At 44.7% G+C, this 23,923-nt stretch overlaps 1 protein-coding gene and 1 long non-coding RNA gene across 2 annotated transcripts in view; both read left to right on the forward strand.

Annotated features, from left to right (window-relative positions):
• The first annotated feature begins 1,005 nt into the window (after positions 1 to 1,005).
• Positions 1,006 to 1,327, forward strand: LOC147656637 (uncharacterized). Its single transcript, XR_015294079.1, has 2 exons — positions 1,006 to 1,136; positions 1,222 to 1,327. It is a non-coding gene; the product is annotated as an uncharacterized LOC147656637 (long non-coding RNA).
• Positions 1,328 to 4,352: 3,025 nt separating this feature from the next.
• Positions 4,353 to 23,923, forward strand: part of LOC100870410 (uncharacterized) — a 62,977-nt gene continuing 43,406 nt past the window's right edge. Inside the window, exon 1 of the mRNA XM_086913975.1 lies at positions 4,353 to 6,921. Within this exon, the coding sequence (XP_086770101.1) occupies positions 5,502 to 6,921 (1,420 nt within the window). The 5' untranslated portion in view covers positions 4,353 to 5,501. The remainder of the gene's footprint in view (positions 6,922 to 23,923) is intronic.

Below are 23,923 nucleotides of genomic sequence, written 5' to 3' on the forward strand. Positions count from 1 at the left end.
GGCCGACTCGGCGTAATTACGTGTCACTGGGTTGATATTATAGTTAAATACGAGTTTGAACGTTAATAAGTCGGTATAAAAACATTGATGGTAAAAAATGCCGTTCATAATCAACACGACGATATTTTCGAGTATGCGGGAAAAGTATGATTTGTGGCTTGTCCGCGCTGTTATTAATCGATGATTGCCGATTCGATATCGAGCCAGTTTAAATTACGACGAAATATCGTTTTTAATAACTATCGTGTTATTAAGAGATAGATATTCAAGCTTTTAATTTTTCAATTAAAATGCTAAATAAGAAAAAAAAGGAGGTAAAAAAAAAAGAGAGAACAATAAAATAAATTGAGAAAGAGGAATAAAGAAATTATATATATATATATATATATAAATCGCACGATTTATTTAAATCTCTGAATCTCTATCGTTATTAAATACCACGATATCTATCCAGATTTATTTTTCAAACTCTCGTATTTCGCTAACGAACCGCACACTCTAATTCCGGACAAAATTACTATTTACCACCGATAATAACCGATGCGTTGAAAACTGCAACCACTCATCGCATCACGAACTAATCCATCCACTGCTTTCAAACACCATTACCGCAAATTAGCCGGGAAAACAAACATTTAATCCTCTAAACGAGCATTCTCTCTCTCTCTCTCTCTCTCTCTGTCGTCTGGCTCGCGTTTATCCGGCATACAATTAAAATCTACGGGTCGGTTGATCGGTGTGGCTGGGTGTCGACCAAGAGAGGAACGAGAGCGGTTTGGCTACGAATCGGAATTCGGCTTCGTTTAATGCACCTACGCGGGGATACTAACAAGCACGTGGATGCTCGTTAACGCAGAGAATGCAAGATAGCCCGCGTTAACGAAATTTACGGAGGGAGTCGCCGGGGTAACGAGTTTGGGGGTATCGGCGATCTTGAGACACTCTTGATCATCCACGGATCTCGAGGTTCGATTTCGAGAGGAACGGTGGAGAACGTTCGACGAAGGATTAATTTCTTGATGCTGCGGAGATGACGTGGAAAAAAAAAAGAAAAAATATGGAAAAGGTGAAACGTTACTTTATAATCTGGCGATTTCCGCTCGATGATGAGATATTCATCATTTCACGCGCGAAAGGTGAGATGGCGTTTGTACATTTACTCGCAAGAAAGCCTACTGTCTTTTCTTTATTATACGCATCGCATTAATTATTTTATTCCAGGATCGGAGGAGAAATTGAGAAAAGTGATATATTACTTTATAATTTACAATTCGTTGTACGAATTGATCAGCCGTAAATGTTGCGAATAAATATTCCTTGGACAGTCGCTCTCGGCCTTTAATTTCTATAAATGACGTATAATTTCCAGCGGAGGAAGCCTTAAAAGGTTTTGCACGCGCCTCGCAACACATTGGCAAGATACCATCCTGGTAAGGTTCGATCGGATTAGCATAGGTTTCCGCGTTCTCCCGAGGAAAAGGCGCGTTGTGAATCCGGAATTAGTCGGAAATAAATCGCACTTTTGCCAATGGAGAAAGAATAATAAACGGTTAAAATAATCGATATTGCACGGGGAATCGAGAACTACTTCTACGCACAAACAAATTCCTTAAACGGCCAAATAAAAACAATTCAAATAGTTTCTCTAGCATACTGAATGAAACTATTCTATAACTTCATTAAAGAAACCCGTTGATTATTATCTACCTTGCGAAAGGTAGAGAGATCGAAACGTAAATGGAATTTCAATCTCGTCAACTTAATTCTTCGCTCTAATTCCAACGTCTTGTGAAATTATATTAAATGAAAATTACGAAGGAATGGCGATCGTCCAAATTTCTACCTATCCTCCCCGACAATTTCCTCGAGAGGACCGAGCTAAGAGATCTAAATCTAACGCGCGTGAAAATCGCTGTTAAAACTCGCGAACGAAGTCACGGATCGATGTTGACGCACTTTAACTTAACCCGACCGACGATTTACGAGCCGACATTCCCCTCTCCCTTTCCCCTTCCTTTCCTTTTTTTTTCTCTCCTGCTGCCTCCCTATCCGCTGAAAGATCGGCACATAATGAGGCTTAACGATCAGGCCGAGACCACGTTGACGCGCAACCGACCTCCTCACGAACCCGACGAAAAATGAATACTTGATTCACGGCGCGCATGCACGCCACCGTTCTCCATCGCGGAGGAAAAACCAGCGTGGGGTGGAATCGATATTCCCGCGGAGTTTAACGTCCCTTTCTCCGCAAGGCCGGACGCCTCTGCATCCCGCTCTTCCGCTTCCTGTTTGCACAACTCGTGCTGCGTGACGAATCGCCAATCTTGATCGAAAACGAGAGCCAGAAGAAGAATCGTTTAATCTCGTTCACCAGCGTTCATTGTTCATTGTTCGGCGAAATATTAATCTCGATCGGATCCGAGCCAGAAGAATTAATTTTGTTCAAATGTAGCAGGGGAACAAAATTCGTGACGAATCGCCAATCTTGAATATTTTAATTTCGCTATTGGAATAATATTTTTATCGTGGATTATAGATATTTTGTATATCGACAAAAGGTATTTAAAAAGATATTTTGTGAAGCCTCGATTTGTATTTTCAATTATGCTTCGAAGATATTATAATTATATAATCGAGTAATCAAAAATGTTTTGTGGATCTGTGAATTATTTCTCTGCCGAGATTCTTTTCCTCCAAGTCCCTTCATTAACCCAATTAGTCGCAGTAGTTTAACACTGAAATTGGCCCTATCTATCTCACCACTTGACCTTGATTTCTTTCTACGAGCCTTTAATTAATCAAGATTGATACGTGTGCGCGCATTCCATCGTTAAAATATCCCAAACAAAAGAAATGTTTACCCGGCAAATGAGGTAAAAGGGAAACATTCGTAATTCGAAATTAATCGGAATTACACGGACCGGATTCGAGCACGGAATTCAACAACCACGTTCCTCGTTTCCATTCGATTGAATATGTATGAGAGTAATGAGGAATTGCTCGAAAGAAAAAAAGAGGGAGGAGAAAAGGAAAAAAATTGGCTCGATCCGTGGTCGATTAATAATGCACGCGAGACTAGTTGGAAGGCATTAGCCCGTTTCTCGCCCATAACTCGCCGTTAAAGATGAAATCGGATAGATAGATAGATGATAGGCCTGTACAATGTATCGAATGGGGATTGTTACAACGGTGTATTACCGTAATAGCCTCACGATTGATTTATCCAATGCCCCGAAAACGATCACGAAACAACACGAAAACTTTGGACGGACGCTCTTGGGCTGTCCCCGATCGAGGATGATCAAAGGAATACTCAAGAGAACGAGAGAAGGTACGAGAACGCTGTGCGAAGAAGAAGAAGAAGGGAGAAAGAGAGAAGAGGATCGAATTGGCAAAGACTCTGTAGAGGTAGAGGCCGCCGGTGCGCGAGGAAAGCTGGCAGTTTCGAGCCCGAGAGAAATAAACGAAGTGTATATATAAGAAGGAACCCCGGGGGAAGAGAGAAGCTAAACGTGGTAGGAGCTAAGAGCCGGATCATCTAAGAGCCAGATAGAGGAATCAGAAAGAACAGGCGGAACGTGCTGGAGACAGGAGGAAAGAGAAAAGGAGTGAAAGAATGGAGAGAGAGAGAGAGAGAAGCGAGGAGAGGAGAGGGTTAAAAGTCGAGGAGCGGAGGGACGAAGACAATCTGGAAAGCTAACGCGATAATGTCTGGAGGGGATGAATCGAGCGCGAGGAGGAAGAAGACGAACGCCGTCCGACTGAAAAGGACAAGCGAACACAGGGGCAGCGTACTGGATCACCGGACGAAGCGGTTAGAGGAGCCAGAAGTAAAACGGAGAACGTTCCGTCCAGGTGGAAGGAAGAGGTGGTGGTCGGTGAAGAGGAGGGGAGAGAGAGAGAGAGAGGGTATAAAGGGAATAAACACGAAGAGAGCAGGGGAGAGCGGAGGTCTGCGACTACGGAAGGGGGGGGGGGATATACGCGATACGGCGAGATCGGAGGTGGAAGAGGAAGAGAGAGGATCGGGAAAGGTGTTGGGACGAGAGTAGGAAGGATAAGTTGGGCAGAAGAGGGGAAAGCGAGTCGTGGGTTGCCTATCAGCAGTTGGTTGCACGGAGTGGTGGAAGGTTGGGCGGTTACAGGTTGGCAAGTTCTCATTGCAGCCGGCAGATGTCGAGTGGTCGCGCCCCTAGACAGGGTCTTCACCCCTGAAAAGGTCAGCTCAGGGGCGTAGCGGTCGTGGAATCGACGCCCAGAAACGCCCATCGTCGACCCTCCCGCCGCTTCCTCGCCGCAGACGCTTCGCGGCAACCAACTGGACAACCAGCCCGGCCTGGATCCACAGCGTCGCACAACGGTTCCGTTGAAACCCGCGTCTACCAGCGCCGTAACAGCCGAACACCAACTCTCTCTCCACGTTTCGTCGTCGATCGTCCCTTTCGTCGAGCATCGCGTCCCTCTTCGTCCTGATTCTTCGTGTCCTCGCCACGTTCACGAGCCCCTGGCCTCGGGGCTCCCGCCTCGGTTTCCTCTCCTCGTTCGAACGGTGCGGCGTTTGGTGCGCGTTTGCTCGTCCCGTTCGTCAACCACGACTCGATCCTCGACTCTTTCCACGTTCGACCTGGGTTCAAGGGGCCAAGGAGGGGCGCGAAAGTGAGAGTGCGATGGGTTATGGACGTATCGAGAGGAGTTCAAGGCGGCACGACGGGTTAGTGATGCCTAGGGATCTCGGTGAGGACGATACCACGCCTCGTTCTCGGTTCGACTGTCGGTCGAAGTAATGAACTGGCGGCACCGGTGGACCGGTTCTTAGTGCGTGTCCCGCTCGAACAGGTAGTTTCGCGATCGAGATGGGAGATAAATACGAAACTCATCGTGGCAACCCGTCATGAACTGGGCTGAACAGTGTCCGTCGGCAAGATACCGGGGGAGGAAGAGTTTACGCCTAGTGATTGTAACAGAGGCGTAGAGTAACTGAAACGTGTGTGAAATATTTCCAAGTTTTCGGCAAATGAAAAGAAAAGTGCGTCTCTCTAACGGTAGAATTCTAAAATACTATGCGATACTATGCGATTGAAAAGGTATCCAAGAGTTAATGATCCACGGACGGCTGATGAACGGACAGGTGTCCCGTGCGAAAATGACGATCCCTCCTGGAAACGTGCAACGGACGGAATCCGTTAGGTAGGTAGTAACTTTAAACTTGTCCCAAACTTGTCAAACTTGACAAGTAGAACAAAGGGAATAAAACGAAGGGAGTAAGACGAGAAAGAAAAATCCTTGACCGTCGTGATGGGAGGATCAAAGTCGAGCGAGGCTTAACTACTATTGTTCCTTCTTCTTCTTCTTCTTCTTCTTCTTCTTCTTCTACTACTACTTCTTCTTTTTCTTCTTTCTTTCGATCGACTCGACGAAGGAGGAATTCGGTTCCAAGAGAGGAGGAAGAAAACGCAAAAAATAAGAGAAAGAAAAAAAAAAAAAGATAAACACGTAGAAACATGTCGAATACGCCACCGGAAGCATCCACCTGTTTAGATTCGAACGATCTCCACCACGAGATCAGGCAGAATCACCTGGCGACTCGATTGGAGCTCGACGAGTCCGAGAAACGCGATCAGATACGAGGAAGTGACGGCAACAACCCTGACAGCGATTGCGAAAGCGACACCAGCGAAGTGTTGAGCGTCGGTAGCGAACCGACGCCCACGAGCGTCGTTGGAATCCGTGGTTGCGGCTCGGTCAGGTATGACCAGGAATCGGCGAGCAGCCGTGGTGGTGACTTTCGCGACGAGGAGAACACGAGGACGTCGGCGACACCATCGCCTTCCAGCTCAACGAGCTGCAACGACGCGTTCTATCAGAGGACGACTAATCACGTCTCGGCACCAAGTCCACCGGCTTACAGTCAACCACCTTCGTCGCCCACGGCGTCCTCGGTCAGGTCACCGGCTTCCTCCTCGGCCACCGCCTCCTCCCCGGGTCGGCCCGAGGCTATTCAAGACGTCATAGTGCCCAGGTATCAGTCGAATCATCCGCCGCATTTGTTACCGCGTTATTCGTCCAGGGAGACCGAGATCCCCGATTATCCGGCTCGGGTCCAGCACAGCCTGAGTCACGAGATCGTTTACCCGTCCGTGGAGAGGTTGCACAGGACCCCGATCAGCGTTCCACTGGTCACCAGATTGTCGTTGTCACCACCGTCGGCCATGACGGTTACCGGCCTCCAGGCTACCACCCCTGTCCTCCATCCGACCGCGTGCAGGGATCCACGGGAAACGGCCTCGTTGATGCCGCATCCGGCCCAGCATTTGCATCACGCCAACAGCCACGTCCACCACCTTCACCAGACGTCCCAGGTGCAACACGTGCCCGCCAATTCGGTGCACCAGCACCGACTCTCGGTCAGCAAAATCCTTCAGAGGGAGCCTGGCAGCCCTGCCTCGCCCGGCCCGAGGGAGGAGAACGGGAGAACAGGGATCCACGGTGGCGCGAACGGTGTTCAGAATAACAATGGGATCAATAACAGTAACCATCATAATAATCACAACAACAACAACAACAATAACAACAACAACAACAATCTGCAGCACCAGGCCGGCTTGAAGTTCAGTATAGACAACATATTGAAAGCGGACTTCGGCAGAAGGATCACGGATCCCATTTCGTTGAAGAAGTCCCGGCCGAAGAAGGTGAGCTCGAGGCCCATCGACCTGACCAAGGACTTTCTAGAGTCGGCCACCGAGACGACGGAGAAAAATAGCTCGGAAACTAGCTCGACGACCAACGCCACGTCCGGTGGCGTCACGACCGCCAATCCTGCCTCCAACACGCCCGGCCCACCTGTAACCGATCCTGGAAAGCAGTTGCCTTGGCCTGCCTGGGTCTACTGCACCAGATACTCGGATCGACCTTCCTCCGGTGAGTTCTTGTCTTTTTTTTTTTTTTCTTTTTTTTCTTTTATCTTGTACACGCGTATCTTCGACGAACGAAAATATAACGTAACGCGAAACGATCCTTTTTTTCCCCAATAATCGACGATCGTTGAAAACGATGCGCGAAGACAGATATAGTGCAAAAGTATCGGCTATCGGATTTACACAAATTTTTTGAACAAGCGAAAGTTAAAATGGCCTCACGTTGCGTAACATTCGTACTCGAATCGATAGGAAGAGATATGCAACGTCGATCGGTCAACGAGTTTGAAAGATAGATTTTCCTTTGAACGGTGGAGATAAAGCAAATGGTATTAATCGGCGACGTTTCCTGCCTCTCGTGATTCGACATTTACCATTTGCGAATGTTTACAAAATCGACCGATCTTTCGAGTCGAACGAAAATTAGGAACACGAGAAAACGACTAATGGATCGGGCTGATAATGAAATTTCTCATTAGGCGAAATAGGATAGGATATAACACGATTCATAGTCGAAAGTTCATCGACTACGAAGAAACATTCAACGGTATGAAAGAATAATATATTTCTCGGCCTCGGAAAAGAAATCGTTGTTACGTAATGGTTCTCTCCACAGCGCTCTGTCACGATCTCGACAATTTTATTTAGATTATCGGCAATTGGATGCTTTTTATATATAGCAACGGTTAACAAATTATCCCACGGATTCTGGCAGAATTAAACTAAACGTTCGACATTTCGCCCCAACATAAATAATTCTCGTTCTCTCGACGAAACAACGATTCACGACACAATAAAAGATAACCGATTTTAATTGAGATATTAATAATTTATCCGTGATGGATTGGACGAAACACCGGAGAAAAAGGACGCAACACGTGTGTAACGCACAAGCGTGTAAGAGAGAGAGAGAGAGAGAGAGAGGAAATAAGTTTCCATCGTTGTTGCACGATCGATTGATTAAGACGTACGTTTTAATTAGCGCGACAACAAGACGTATGATTTCACGTAAAAATTACCATTCCATCCGAGTCCATCCCCGCTCCATCAATTTCTATTCCTTGAATATTCAACGAGGCCTTTCCAACGAACCGGCCCCACCAGACCCCCGGGATCCGATCGAAACTTCCTTCCTATTAAACCGGCTAATTAGAGATTTATTTTGTCGCGTAGGGAGCCGCCGTTGGCGGAATTGTTTCCCCGGTTTCGAGCAGATGGATGACCCTTTGAAACGACACAGGAAAACGTGTAATTACTTTACTCGCCGACCGAGTGCCAGCTTGATGAATGGTAGAAAACGTTCCTTCGTGTCACTCATATCTGATATACGCTCATTGTCAGGAAACAATTGTTAACCACTCGGAGAAATAAGCTGCTCTCTGCCCCATAAATCAACCGGCGATATGCAACCAACTATTTCTCTCTTATTTGCTTTCGTATGCGTAACAACAATTTCCTATAGGTCATTCAGTTGTCGTATTCTTATGCAAACCATCGGTAAATAATCGCACCCTATTAGATCGCTTTTCTCTCGCAATGGTCGTCGTCGATGCTCGTCGTCGTCTTTCGTCCTCCCTTTTCGCGCCCCCCTTCCCCCCACCCGTTCCCCGTTGAAAGTTATCGAGCTGTCCTCGGCTCGATCGCATTGTGTTAGAAAAAAATCCACGGTTAACACGATCCACGTTCGCCTCGCCACCCTATTGTATTTTAATGGTTAAAGGAGAACAAGGAAACGGGAATGCCACGAATTTCTCACGGATCATTTTTCCATCGACACACGCACTTTCCCGTGCGTTTGCTCCATATGTCGAGCTCTCTCTCTATTCGAAAGTTGTCCTGGAAACTTTGATCTTCGACATCTCCTCTTTTTCTTGATCTTAATCTTGAGATAAACTTCAACGTTGAGACACGATCATCGGAGATGATTATGCCTCAGGATTAGCTTTGTATACGTTTGTTTAAACATACGTACTCTCACGATCAACTTTACTTACAACTTTTTGTACAACTTTTTAAGTTTATTTTAGGGTCGGAAATGGAAAGGAAAAGAGGTGGCCAGTGAATTGTCATACTCGACAAAGACACTCGTCAAAATTATCAATCGGAAAACGCTTGATGAAAATCAAGACGGGATCTATCGATATCTATCCATGTACTTCGTTTCTCCACTTCGAATAACGATCGATTCGAAGATAACGTTCAGGATAACGTTGCTACTATTTGACCCGAGGAACAGCATGGACTCAGACGGCGATAAATCGAATTCAAAACGTTTCTCGTTACGATCTTCTCTATGAATGAAGTCGTCGTATCACGGCCGATGGAACACGTAAAAGTGCTAAATTCCCGATTAATAATCGGTAGTTTTTCTTTTTTCTTTTCTTCTTTTCTTTTTTGCGTGACCGGTTCTCCGCCACGAACAAACGACAACGATATTGGATCACGTTCCTATTATGTCTTTACAGCGCGTAATTTCGCGGCCGACAGATAAATAGTCCGTTGAAACGGCCACGATAAAGCTTAATCACTGTTATTGCACCGGTCGCGCGGCTATCGCAGGTTGGGGACACGATCACGGCTGTGTACACGGCGGTTCTTTCCGCACCCACGCGCCAAGCCCAATATTCTCTTGTCGGATGTCAACGTTGCTTTTCGAGGAAATTGGAAGGAAAATAAGGATAAATATACGCGAACATACGAAAATAAATGTAACGATAACGGGAAATAAACGTTACGTGAAATTTGACGAACAAATCCTATTCTACAAATTCTAATTAGAATTCACGAATTGTTTCCTTTTTTACGTAAGTTTTAAAAAATATGGTCGAGCGGTAAGATTGATCTGAAGAATGGAAACATAGTGCACGCAGTTTAAAGAACTTTCGATTTCTCGAGGATTAATAAGAATAACAACAATATCGAATCGAGAAGTTTGCGGATTGCACGCTACTTTTTCGCAACGATGCAAAAACAGAGAGAGAAAAAAAAAGGAATGTTTTAATAACCAAAAGCTTGTCACTCGCTTCTCATGCGACAAAATTTATTAACACCGGTAAACGTTGTAACCGACGTTCTTATATAATTCCACCGATAATATTAATTCGATCGTACGACGACAAGATCGTACGACTATCGATACACGCAGCCACTTTATGGAAGGAGAGGCTAGCGCTGTGTAACGAGCGGGATCGCGAGCGGGACGAGCAAGAAATATCGCGTCTGATCTGGTTCTCCACGGTGACTTTATAATTTAACACTTTGCACTCGGGTGAAAAATGGCGGACGGTGTTAATGGTGCTTTATTGCCGGTCAGTCAAATCGAACGAGATACGCTTATGAGGCGGCGCGCCGCGGACCACCTTATCACTCGGATAAATTCGTTATTAATTACCTCGACCGATCGTTTCACGGTCCCCGCGGGAGACAGGAGACACGGCCCTCGAGGAAAGCCGAGGGAACGACCGCCTTGTCGTTAAGTAGAATTAGAATTTTAGTCGAGCGATCGCCTCGATTAAATCGGTGTTTCTCGTGACTCGGAATTATGCAACACTCGCGATCCATACCAAATCTTTTCCAGCCTCCATTAAGCGACTATTAAGCGTGATTATACGATCCTTGTTAATTCCCCTTGTAATTATATCGCACGATCTCAACGGCGATCGATCGATGATCGAACGAAGACAACGAGATGTATATTATTATATCGAAGAATAATTCCTTAGAAATATCGAAAAAAATGTGCACAGCTAGGGAATGGCGAAGTCTTGTCTCCCGAGGGATACGTTCATTACCGCTCTACGCCGATAAAATTGCGAATATCTATACACGTTTGAGAAAAGTTATGGTTAATTAGCTCTCTCGATGTGTAACGGAAGATATTTCCATTAACGAGGAAAAGGGGGAAAAGATGGTTGCTGAAAGTCGTGGAAGAGAAAAAGTAGGGTGTATTCGTAGAGCGGGCCGATAAATGGCCGATATTCGCGACAAATGGGAAATGATTGCTCGCTCGGTTAACGAGGAGAAAGAGTCGCGAGCTTGTTTCGATTAGCGGGAACGGCTTAATGTAATGCGCGCAATTTTTAACGAGACGAAAATACGTTTGGAATACGAGGAAGGAATATTTATTGGAAACGAGGTGGAGGAATTCGCGTACTTTGTGTTTCAACACGATTTTTAATAGCTCGTAAATAACGCGCGCGCATTTCACTTGTGAACAGTGAAACAATAACGGTAGGATAAAAAAAAAATTGTTATTTATCGCAAAGGAGAAATTTTTAATACTTCCATCTCGATAAATCCTGAAGTGTTAAAAATTTATCTGTATTATCTCCCCCCTCCCGACCTATTTATCTACGAATCCTGTGTGTGAAACTCATTTCTGCATTCGAACAGAGCTCATTTCGGGTGAAACGAGGCTGAACGAAATAGCGCGCCGTTTAACACGGCGCATTTCATTCCTCTCTCCGATCTATCAGATCCTAGAAATCAGATTCTCCGATTGTTTTGAGTGCAATGCATTTAACACGGCACGTTTTATCAATACCACTTTTACCACCCGCGGGACAAGACGAGAAGAAGAAGAAGAAGAAGAAGAAGAAGAAGAAGAAGGGGGAGGAAGGATCCTGCGGAAAAGAAAAGGAGATTATTATTAGCTTCGGGCCGCGAATAAGATCCGTAACGGCGTTGCATAATTAAAGGAACGATCGAAGCCGCGGGCGATCGGCCGATAAAAAGGCGAGTCGCGAGGTATATGGCGATAAATCAACCTTTAACGAAATGCTCGCTACGAAATAAAGAGACATTAATTTGCAAGGCTGGTTCGCGTCGCTCTCCCTCTCTCTTTTTCTACTCTTTCTAACTATATATACCCTTGTTCAACTGATTGGACAAGACAACCGATACGTGTACACAGGATGAACGAGAGAAAGAAAGCGGCGAACTCGCGTAGAAATAGCCGGTATGATTCTCGAACTTTTCGATTTTATATTTTCACATCCCTTTCCTTCTCCTAACGAACTTTGGATGGACTCGAAAATCATCAACGATCTAACATTGGATACGCGAGATCCGTTCGTAAATAGAACTTATATTTATATTATATTTATATTCATCGTATAAATTGCATTATATAATTCGTTGCGAACAGTAGATTTTCTGTAACAGTGTATAAACGAGGTACGTATTTTCTTTTGTAAAAATAAAATTTATTTATACGCGACGAAAATTCGTCCACATTTCACAAACGGGGGATGATACTTATAGATGGTTTGAAGCCCAAACACTTCGAAAAAACGATAATGCATAATCTCTCGAAAATATTTACGATCCATCCGTGTTTTTCAATTTTAATCTTCTACGAAGTGAAAAACGCAACAAACGCTATATTTAAGGAACTGTAACGTATACATCTCTGAGAAACAGCGACCTCCGCAGGATTAACTCGCTCGTACTCCTGAATCATCGAGCGGTGTGTAGGAACACGTGTACGTGGATGCGCGATCGATCCGGCCACGTGTGTAAAAGCGAGAGGTTGCTCCATATCGAGGCAGCCTCGTGGGATCCATCCATCTTATTAAGGTTAAATCGAAGCTGCCTCCCGTTTCTCCGCGGTTGAACACGATAACAAAGGCAGGGCGGCACGCACGCACCATCCGTGTGTGCACAATAGCGGTCCTGGTGCGGCCTAGAGGCGGCTGCACAGAAACCTATGAATGGCTTCCGTTCGTTCCAGATATCGTAAAGTGTATTTTCAGATACCGCGAATCGGCTGAAACGATCGTTTTCGTCTCGCGTCGTGCTACAAATGGCGGTATTGTGTTACCCTGCCCCGCGTTCCACGCGGATTTGCTAAGAAACCGGCCTGAAACTCGATGGCCGACACGCGATGAGAAATCCTTCCCTCTTGGCAAACGTGATAATAAATAACGCGAAGATTTATCGATTCTGCTCCACGGCCACTGCTTACGACGGATAACGGGGTGACCGTTAATGGGTCGAACTTGCTTCCCCCCCTCCCCCTCCCCCCTCTTCCTCTCCATTTTCATCGCTCGTGATCGTGAAATCGCGTTATTTCCGCCAGCAGATCGATTCCATGATCGATCACGCGTGTTGCTTTCTTAAACTAGATCCCTTTGATTATTATTCTTTCGTTTACGTTTCATAGTTATCATCGCTCGTCCCTTTTTTATCAACTGTTTCTACTTTCGTTGTACCATGTATGTTCGCAAGTGCGTGCAACAACACTCCACCCAGGCCTGTAATTACAATCGAATTACTACCCTCCCCCGGTCGATTTGCATATCGGCGCAACTCGGTTCAATTTGACGCAATAAAGACGTGTTATTATCAACGTCGAGCTTACACGTTGTTGAATCACACCAACAACAACAACAACAACAACAACGTTTTTCCCCTTCCCTTATTTTCCTTAATAACAAGAATTCCCCGCCTCGCTGGCATAGTTAGCTACGATCTTCTCCTCGAAGTCGAGTTAAAAGTCGAGTTCCTCTAATAGTACGACATTATGGCAACGACACACGCACACAACGTGTGTCGAGGACGCTAATTACCCAAGTTGTAGAAATTCCAATGGACGTCCAAGCGACAACAAGGGGAATATCTTGCTCCTTATTCTTCTTTTTGTCGTGCTCACGTTCGACCGTTAAAATAAAATCACTTCTAACGATGTATTAACGACGCGTGTAATTATCATTCTCGTCTGATCGCGAGCCTTCGTCATCGTATCATCTCGACTCTCCACCCTCTCCTCTTCTCTCCCTTGATCGACGATTATCCGTGGAAAATCGAGATGTGTGTGTGTGTAAACGATGGAACAGATTTAACATTTTTATCCAAGCTGAATAGCTCGTATTCGCGGATTCTTCTGTTATTATTATCTTACTCGAACTTAAGACAATGTTTAAATCTATATTTAAATGCAAACCTAACGCGACGCGTATTACGACGCGAGTCGTAAAATAAATGCAACGTCCTCTCGAAGAAATATTCGAGACTGTTGAAATGGACGTTTGGCGCCATATATCGTCCAAAGAAATTACGCTGTCGTCGATACAGTTACGGAAACGTAATGACACGATAAATACACACACGCACACACACACACACACACACACACACCTGACATACCTGAGATAATTAAGAAGTCGCGCGCGTGTTGCAAACGACGCCATCATTACGCGCAATTACGGAAAATTTGCCAAAACATTTTCTCGATTCGAATTGTTGTTGTTCGATCGACGCGAAAAATACGCGATAAATTGATTTCATCGAACGACTAGCTAGTTAATCGAGTGGTAATCGCGAAAGAAATGGGCGACATCGAGGCGATGTTGATCTGTTGGGTTTCCCTTAGTTAGAGAATCCAGGGGGGGGACATTTGTGCGAGGCAGAACCAAAGCGAAACGGCACGTCCATTGGCCGATTAACAAGCCGGCGTATGGCACCGCGGGGGATCCACTTGCCGGGACCCAGAACGCTGCATCGCCTTTCAAATATAACCTGACTTATGGGCGTAACGCGCCACGGAGCAAACTTTTACACGGTCACTGCGCCGATAAGCACCGCCAACGCCATATTCCCTTCTCTCTTCCTGTCTTCCTTGCCACGAATCGAGAACACGAATCGAGATTATCTGGCATTCGAAACGGTTGCCGTTTGATGTAACGGCCGACGTTGAACATCGTGTTGAAGAGGGTTGGAGGAGAGTGAAATTTAGAATATTTTTTAATTTTTTTTTCTTCTTTTTTATTTGGCGGGGATGATGGTTGCAATTTATTAATAATTAAAAATTCGATATTCGAAATGGCCGTCACATCGAAAGGGAAGTTAAGTTGGAAATTGAGGGTTTTGGAAATTTAAATTAGAAGAAATTGTTAATTTCAACGTTTCAAGTTTCGAAGAAACGATCGTTACTTTCGGCACGGTTGACGAGAAATTGATAATCTCGATGTGGACGAATCATTTTCTTGATTATGTTGTTGTGTTGCGAAAAGATTTTATTCTTTGCAAGGTGATTACACGGTATAAGAAACTTATTCAAGGATTATTATGCATCAACTTACTCGTACATTTCTTATATATACCACGATCTCGCACTACAACATTTTTCACTTGCTTACTTTACAATTTCCTGCATTCTAATCGGACAAGCTGCGCTGGTATTATGCTTCGGCGAAGTATCGCGAATTTTATCAAAAAATCGAAATCAAGAAGTTTAATATGCATAAGGTATAAAGGAAGTTGTTGAAATTTTGATTTAATACCTTCATTCGACTCTTTCTTGGATGAATTACATCCTTGGTAATTGTGATGTATACCCGATCTCAGCTGTTAATATATTATAATTACATATTTCACGTTTCCTCCCATCTTATTGGGAAAACTCTTGAGCCGTGAAATAACAGAGACGGATACATAGTGAGAATCCATAAGAGAATTTCTTTTCGAAATCTCCATAATTTTCTTCTCGTCAACAATAATGGAAAACTCGGAAGATCGACGCGCATTACATTGCATCAACATCTAACATGACTAATATCGCGCGATGATTCGATTCTGCGCGCTTAATGTTGACAAACGATCCGAACAGAGATGGAGGAAGAAGAGAGGGTAGGAAGAAGGAAGCGGATCGGTGCCCTCGAGAGACTCGGACGACTCGAACCGATACAGGCGACTTTGATGAATCAGGTCCCTTCTTTCTTTGACGATAATTCGAAGGTAACAGCGTGAAAGATACGAGCGTAATATCGCGTAATTAATAACCAGCCCGTGTTTCCAGCTCCGGGGTTCCGAAGCATTTAACTTTTAAATTAATAATCGTGCTCGAAACCACGTACGCCGCTCGTGCGCGTCATCTCTTGCACGCTTCGTGCACGTTTTCCACCATTAATAAGCAAGATAACAATAGAGGCGATAGATGAGAATCCAACAGAATTTGCCAACGCGATTCGTGAACGAGCACGTCCAACCGTTTAGAAATCGAATCTTGTTGCGCTGTTCGTCCATCGAGGATCCATTGGTGAAAGGAAGTCGAGGGGGGGACGCGAAGTGGTCGATTCAGGCACGAAGAAACGCGGGGAATGCCGGTGACACAGGTAGAAGGATTACTTCACGATTCGAGTAATATGGCGTGGACGATTATCTCGGCTGGGATTTTCTCCCATTAAATCAATTAACTTCCCTCCTTTAACGAGCTATCGTTTTCGTTCCCTTTCCTCGCCGATTGTTTTCGATCGATTCGACCCCAGCTATTTGCCAATAAGTGATAATATAAAATGGTGGAACGGGCTCGATTTGTACGACAAGTCAGCGGCCTCGTTCATAAACGGCGGTTTCGTTCGAGACAATGATACACGTAATTGGCCAATGATAGGAGGAGCGAAAGGTATCGAGATATTCGTTTACAGGGCATGCATCGTGGGGAGAGGGATTTATGATAATTAGCTTCCGAGAAATTTCAACCGCCCGAGTCGACGAATCGAGTAGGTGGCCCCCGGAAGGAAGTTGATCGTCATCCGTCTTTACGAGCATACGATTAACCGGGCACATCAATCTCTTCGGGGTCACGAATGGGCCAAACCTCGGCCAAATTGATTAATTCTCGCGTATTCGTTGAAAGAGCAATCCTTGACGGACGGATACAAGTCCGGAACAAAAAGTTAATAGACGTCTTTCAATCCTAATTCGAGATACGACGGGTTAACTCGTAATCTCAAACTTATTATAACGAATAATTAATAGAGACGGGTGGAATTTATTAAACAACTATCTTCCCACCGTAATAGAAACGTTATTAAGTTATTTCGATTGGAAAGATGTGCGAACTCGAATCTTGTTCGAGTGGATATGACACGTTGGACAGAATGAAACAAATCAGAGGCACGAGGAAGCGTTTAATCGGCGAATGCGGGCCGGAAGTGGACCTGTCGCCGATGCGAACGACACGATGAACGCCTCTTCCCTCGTCGTAGCGTATACATCTCGAGTGCGCGCGCGGTGATGGGTGTAGGTGTATTATACACGATCCCCGTTGAAAAGAGGGAGAAAGGAGGGCAGGGGACGTTACAAGCGCGTGCGTGGGTGGGCCGCCTCGGATTCTTCTCTTCGAGGGATATTCCCTTAAACCGAGGAGGAGACGACACGTGGCACCGGATTCGGTAAATTATTAACGAGATTCTCTGTCCATTCTCGCCTCCATTTCCCCCATTGACGTCTATATTACCCGGTCGACACGAGGCATTCTCGCTGGTGAAATCGTCCATACATTCCTCGGAGTCAACCTCTTTTCGTTCATTCGTTTCTTCTCTCAGAGATGATTCGTTATCGTACGAAATTATCGTAGCACGAGATCCAACGTATATACGAATTCTTCTATGCAACTTCTATCTCTCCTCGTATTATTTATGCTTTCCTTGATCATCCACGACCGGCTAATCACTTTACTCACGCTACAGACATCTATATTATTATCGACGATATGTAATAAAGAAGTCAATCATCGATAACGAACGACACCATTACGCGGAAGATGGGGAATATTTATTGGAGGGAAGGGAGCAACCGGTCTGGCGACTCGTCTCTCGACGCGGTGTTGAGAGAGAGAGAGAGAGAGAGGAAGGCGCGGAGCCGAGTCAAAAATGTAGGGTGGCCGACCGAGAGGATCCATCGGTTTCATTACGTGATGGGTACACGTGTTGCGTGCGGTATTGTTAACGAGATTGAGGAAATTGTTATACAAGGGGGAAGATACAGTAATCGATGCTATCTTCGTTGCACGCGACCGTCCCTCTTTGCAACAACAATAAAATCTAAACTAATAATAGAAAAGAGCAGCGCGCGTGGATATATTTCTTCCATCGAAGAGGAGGATCATCGTCGTTGGGAACCTAGAATTTTGTTGCGCGGATTCTTTCCTTCTCGAGCGAAAGAAAATCTGAAGTAGAACGATGACGTTTCGTTCTTTTCTTTCGTTTCGATTATTTGAGTATAAAAACGTGGTAAAAAATAATAAGATCGGAAGTTGCCCTTCAATGAGCGCGATCGATTTCTCCTCGATCCACGATAAAACCACGACGCGTTGTCGGAAATCGTGACAAGGTTGGATGAGGTATTCACCGGGGGAAGGGACGGAATACTTGATGGAAAGGAAAGTTGCGATCGAGCAGGTTCGTAAAATAAAAAAAAAAAAAAGAAAAGAGCCAACGATCAGAAATATCCGATCGTTAATCCGTGGAACTGGATGGAAATTTGTTACGGAATCGTGTAATAATGGAATTACCCGCATCGCGTGGATCATCAATTCCAATTCCAGAATTAGATAGCAAATTAAACGCGAAACTCGTGGATTTCAATTTTCAAACAATCGAAAGAATACATCTCCTATACTTCTTTTCCCGTATTCTTGAAATTGAGAGAAAAAAAAGAAAAAGAAATTGCGAAACTACGACAGTATTATAACTGTATTATACGAAGAGATTAAAAGTGAGGAAGACGGTGGAAGAGTAGAGAAGAAAATAAAGATTAACAGTGTTCTGGTGAATTACTTAATAGGAAACACGTAGGCACGTACAAACGTGTGCTTTATGGTTTTATAACGTATACACGTAAGAAGATACGACAGGGCCACCCGCGATACCGGTGTCGAAAAACCGGATGATGCTCCTTCCGTACGGCTATAATTTATCCTGGAATGACTGACTGGTCGTTAGAAGGAGAAAGGGAGGAACGCGAGGAAGACGGAATAGAAGAGAGCACGTGTGTGCGCGTGCGCGCGCGCGTGTAACTCTTGATTGAATTTATTATTAAATATCCGTAAAGAAATATGCTTAATGTAAATGCTCGGTGATATTCAATTCAACAGATGGTGTGGAATATTCGAAGAAAAATATTATATATCCATTTCGTTTAACGCGCAATTCGTGCCATTTTCGATCGTCACACCACACGTCGCCACTCTTGATGCTACTTTAGTACACGCGACGAATAACGAATATTTATCGTGGCACGGCTACGTGTGTATCGAGGAATTCTTTGAAAAACTTATTGTTCTCGCCCCGGCGACCGGTTGTTGCCTATTATTTTCCCGGCAATTCGCCGCAAAAAAAGCATCGAGAAAAGATAACGATGAAAAGAAACACGAGCATCGCAATAAACTAGCGGCGAATGCGATGTATTTTAATGCCCTCGTTTAACCATCTGTTCCGACAATCGAACGAAATTCTTTTGGGCCGCTTCTTTACCGATGTCGCTTCAACGTGTATCGTCGCAAACGTATCGTCGCCGAAATATCGATATCGCGATTCAACATCATCTTTGGCCGCCTAATAAATTCTTGGCCTCGCGCCGCGTCGCCTTGTTAATCGGTAGAACGTATTATCTGATTAAAAGGTACTTTACAGTTAATTACTTTATCAAACTCTTAAGCAGGATTGCGTTCCCCCGAGTCATTCCCGGCGTTGCCTCTCACGATCGACAAAAGCCGTGTTTCAATTATAAGCGTTTGCCTACCGTGCATTGAGATATTAAATGAAATCCATAAATTCATAGACACGTCTCGATTAATCACGTGAGAGAGAGAGAGGGGGGGGAGGGGAGGGAGGGAGAGGGGCTCCTTACACGAGAACCGTGGAAAGTTAATTACACCGAACGAGCCGAGCCGAGCCGAGCCACGGCGCATAAGCGCGCGATTATTTCGCGATTATCTAATACGAATTATCTGCGGTACGATGCCGCAGCGATGCGTGGCGTACACACACGATCGTCAAATTAATTATCATGTCCGTCTCGGTGCTCCGCTCAACGTCCGTGAAGCTCGTTAGGTTTAAGAACTACACGGGGAGATAAGGAGAAATTCGTGAAAAATGCGTAGACGCGCGTCGAGAGCCGTTGCGCGACGAGTGGCTCGTTTGCCAAGCTTGTAAAGAACCAAGCAGATGGTCGTTATATTTTTACGCCAGTCCATAACGCAGTCCCATCTCGTTGCGAGCAATAAAATAATAACGCGATCAACACGCGTTAAACTAGTGTGAAAATTTTATTCGTCGCCTTCGGTTCCCTATCCTTACTTCGGATCGATTCGATTACGACTCGTCGCGTTTAAATCCCTGTACTTTTACGAATTATTCGAGGAAGAGCTACGACGCGCGGCCTCATACCTCAAAGAGGGAAAAGATACTTGCTCTTTTATAAACGATGCGACACATTTTGTCATAATTTAACAAAACTCGATTATTTACATCGAGCATGAAAATAAATAAATAAATAAACAATCTCTCTTAAAATAAGACTCTCTTAAAATACAAAATATAAGGTAAAGACGGGAAGAAAGCGTTTTAAGGGGGGAAGGAAATAAGAGGAGAAGGAGAACGTTTATTAACATCTCTCCGGAGGGGGGCGAGTCCACCCTGACGGTTTATTCGCCCGCGGACCCACCCTCGGCGCGAGGGCCCCCGATATTAATTACCAATTCGTCCCCGTTACCCTCGAAATAACAGCACCGCTCAGAGCGACTAATCACTCGATGCCGAGTGATTGAGAGAGAGAGAGAGAGAGAGAGAGAGAGAGAGAGAGAGAGAGAGAGAGAGGGAGTTGGGAAACGTTTAACGGATATCTGACGAGTTCATTAATAACCCCTCGGTAGGTAGGTGGATGGATATAGCTCTTCAGGTATTCACGTGCTTAATTGATTCTCTCTTACGTAATTACCGCCAACCCTTTTCTCTCTTTCGGGACCAGTTTCGTCTATGCATAGAAACGACCTGTTCCACGATTATTTTCGCCGCGGTTTCGTTCGGTTTAATTCGAAGTGGAATTATTCGGCCGGAATCGAAACGATAAAGTAAATTTTTACTTTGTAATAATAATTTAATTGAATTTAAAAATTTCGTTAAATTTTCGAATATGTCTGTTTAAACAACGAAGAAAAGATTATTATAATTGGAATGTAATAGCATTCTCTCGTTCGAATCTCCGAAGGGAGATTTCCAAGTCAAGGGATACGGATACCATATAAACGATAGATATCGTAAACTATTAAACGTTATAAAGATACTTGGTTGCATAAAACACGCGTCGTGTATAAGCTTCGTCATGCGTTACAATCTACCCTCGAGAATGTTTTTAATTAAATGTTACGTTCGAGAATGTGGCTGAGAAAAGTATGAATACGAGTATGGTATTTCCAGCTTGTAAAACCGCCAACGTTAAAGTGCAAAATCATTTCGAAACTTTTTGAGAAAACAACCGATTTACGTGAAACCTCTATAAAACAAGTTACACGTTTTATATTTTGCAATTACAATTTCTCGGTCGTGTGCAACAACAACCGTGCATGTATACACGCTTCTCCCTCGCCTGGCTAAGACGATTGAAAGATGAGACAGCCGAATGCAAATATCGCGGCTCGAGGCATGCAACCCCTGCGTAAACTCGAGTGATTCGATGTCGGCCGAGAAAAAAATTCTACACGCCCCAGCTCCCTTAGGCATGTTTGGAATTCGATTGACATCGTGGTGGTGCGCGACACGAAGGGTTGTTTTAATGAATTTATACGATCGGAGGGGAAGGTCCCCTAGGGGCAGGTCGAAAAACCCGAGCGGGGATATTTGGGCACCGGTTGGCAGGTCAGAAGATCAGAGAACAACTTGAAATTCTATCGATACGTTGTTTCAAATGTCGGCGAGAGGAATTTTACGCCCGGTCACGCCCGATTAAAGATGATTAAACTTACCCCTTGGTGCGAATCATCGCAATATCGCATAAAGTTTCTTCCTACTAATGTGTGTCTATCCTTCTAGAACAATCGCGCAGCAATAAGTATCTTTGGTAACGAATGAAAACAAATTCGACTGTGGATAGGCCGATAAAAGTATAGAAATATCTAAATAAATGTACATTCTGTATGAAATGTATCGAAGAACACTTTCTTCGATTGTTGTTTTCTTCAGCGCAAACGGTAGGCATAGTCTTTACAAAGGACGATGTAACGAAAGCTGACTAACTTTTCAGAGAAACGAGTTGGAAAAGTGAGTTACCGGATCGTTCAACCCCAAAGTGATGAAATGTGAACATGCTCGCGGCATAATAAAAAATTAATCAACGGTATAACCGGGTTAAGACCCCTTGGAATATAGCACAGGTCGATGATCGACCTTTCGACCAGCGGAGCACCTGTGATAGCCGCTGAATATCCACTTGTCCTTACCTTATATAAACCATTCTCGCGTGATTATCGAGGAGACCGAAATTTACGAGTGTTCGACAACAGGTTGCCGTTCGTCTCGAATTTAAATGTGATTCGTGCCGACGAATCTCTTGATAACATAATCATTTCCTCGACGATCGATCGTTTCTGGATCGATCCCTGCGCCTAATAAAATAACCGCCATCGATTGATTTTTCCAAAGAAGGAAAATTACGTATTATTCGTAACACAACTTTCTTAACCTCGACGCCTCGAAGCTAATTAATTATGCTCGACCCAACGTTATCGCCTCTGTTGCAATTTTTTCCTCGTGGAAATAAGTGGAGGGAAACTGGGCCAATTTGTCCCGAGCGGGGATGCAACAATTTTCTTCACAAACTCGCGATGATAAATGACCAAGGAAATGAATGAACACGGTGTCCATTCGCGTCGCGTTTTTGCCAATACACGAAAGAAAGAATCGCAATGGATCGCAGTGGCATTCGCCTAATTAGAGTTTGTATCGACGCCACCGGTACAACGGAAGCGCGAATAATTTTCGAAATCAAGGCTGCATCGTGATTTATAGTTGGAAATTCGGAGGGTCGCGTCAGTTTCGCGAATTATCGAGCTCGAGTGGAAGGAGGGAGGACGCGGTGAAATGGTAGGGGGACATATCCGCCTGGCGGAGTAGAAAGATTAGTAAATCCACATTATTAGCTTTAATGAGCCGAGACGCCGACCGCCTTCTTGCCTACGGCGAGATGCCGGCAAAGTGTGTGGCGAAAGTCGGCTGCAGGGTGGCCGACTCTGAATACGTCCCTGAATACGTTGCTAATAGATCGATGATCGACGTGTTGCGATCAACGCGCCACCCAAATTTCCCGATTTTTCAATCTTCGAGGGAAAGGGAATCGAGTCGAAAGTCTTCTAGATTTTTATTATCCAACGAGAAGATGCAATGACGAGAATCTACATTGAAAATGTGGAAGATACTTCGTAACTTTCTACTTGTATACCCTAAAATTAGCGCTACTTGCTGGATCAGTGTTTATTTCGTTACGTTCTCCTCTTAGAATTTAAAATATTCGAAGGTTTGCGTATATTTAGGAGGAACGGCCGTTAATCGCACCTGTCCAATGGCGAACGATAAATATCCCGTAAAGAGTAGACGAGGAGGAGACGATTTCATCGAAATAACGTCGAAGGAACGCGCGGTTTTCCAACGAAAAAGTTTTTGCTAAACTACTGCGTGGGCGGAATGCATTCAGAGTCGGGTTGCAATAAAGTAATAAGCCTCTATAAATAGCGGAGCCGCATGGAAGGAACACCATACAGGGAACCGTGGAAGCATGGATGAAGGAGCTTGACCGCGAAAGTCAAGAACATAATCATAGACTATGATCAACCGGGTTCCCTCTCCTTCCACTCGTCCTTCCTTCTCCTTCTTCCCTCAGCTGCTCCCCTGTCATTCCTTTTACGGCCTTGCCGACCGCGATGATTGTTTGCTGAATTAATTCGTGGCCTCGCGCATTCGTTCAAATTTGTCCCCCTTTTTCTCTTTTTTACGATTGATAACGTAACGAAAGAAACGAGCGAAGGTGCGAGAGGAAAAAAAGAAGAAAGAATTGGAAATCCTCCGTAATTCTTCCGCGCGTAATAAGATTTAAAATATTCGGCATCGAAGCCTGTCAATTGTAACGGGACCAACAATGAAACATCGTCCAACAATTAGCGAAGGGGGACAGGTGAGGCACGAAGCAACGCCCCTTCGATGTACGCGCAGCTTAATATTTTCCCTCTTCGC

This window comes from Apis florea, unplaced genomic scaffold (genome assembly GCF_048593485.1).
Source record: "Apis florea isolate Af1SG1 unplaced genomic scaffold, ASM4859348v1 contig_3561_pilon, whole genome shotgun sequence".
In the NCBI taxonomy this organism is placed as follows: domain Eukaryota; kingdom Metazoa; phylum Arthropoda; class Insecta; order Hymenoptera; family Apidae; genus Apis; species Apis florea.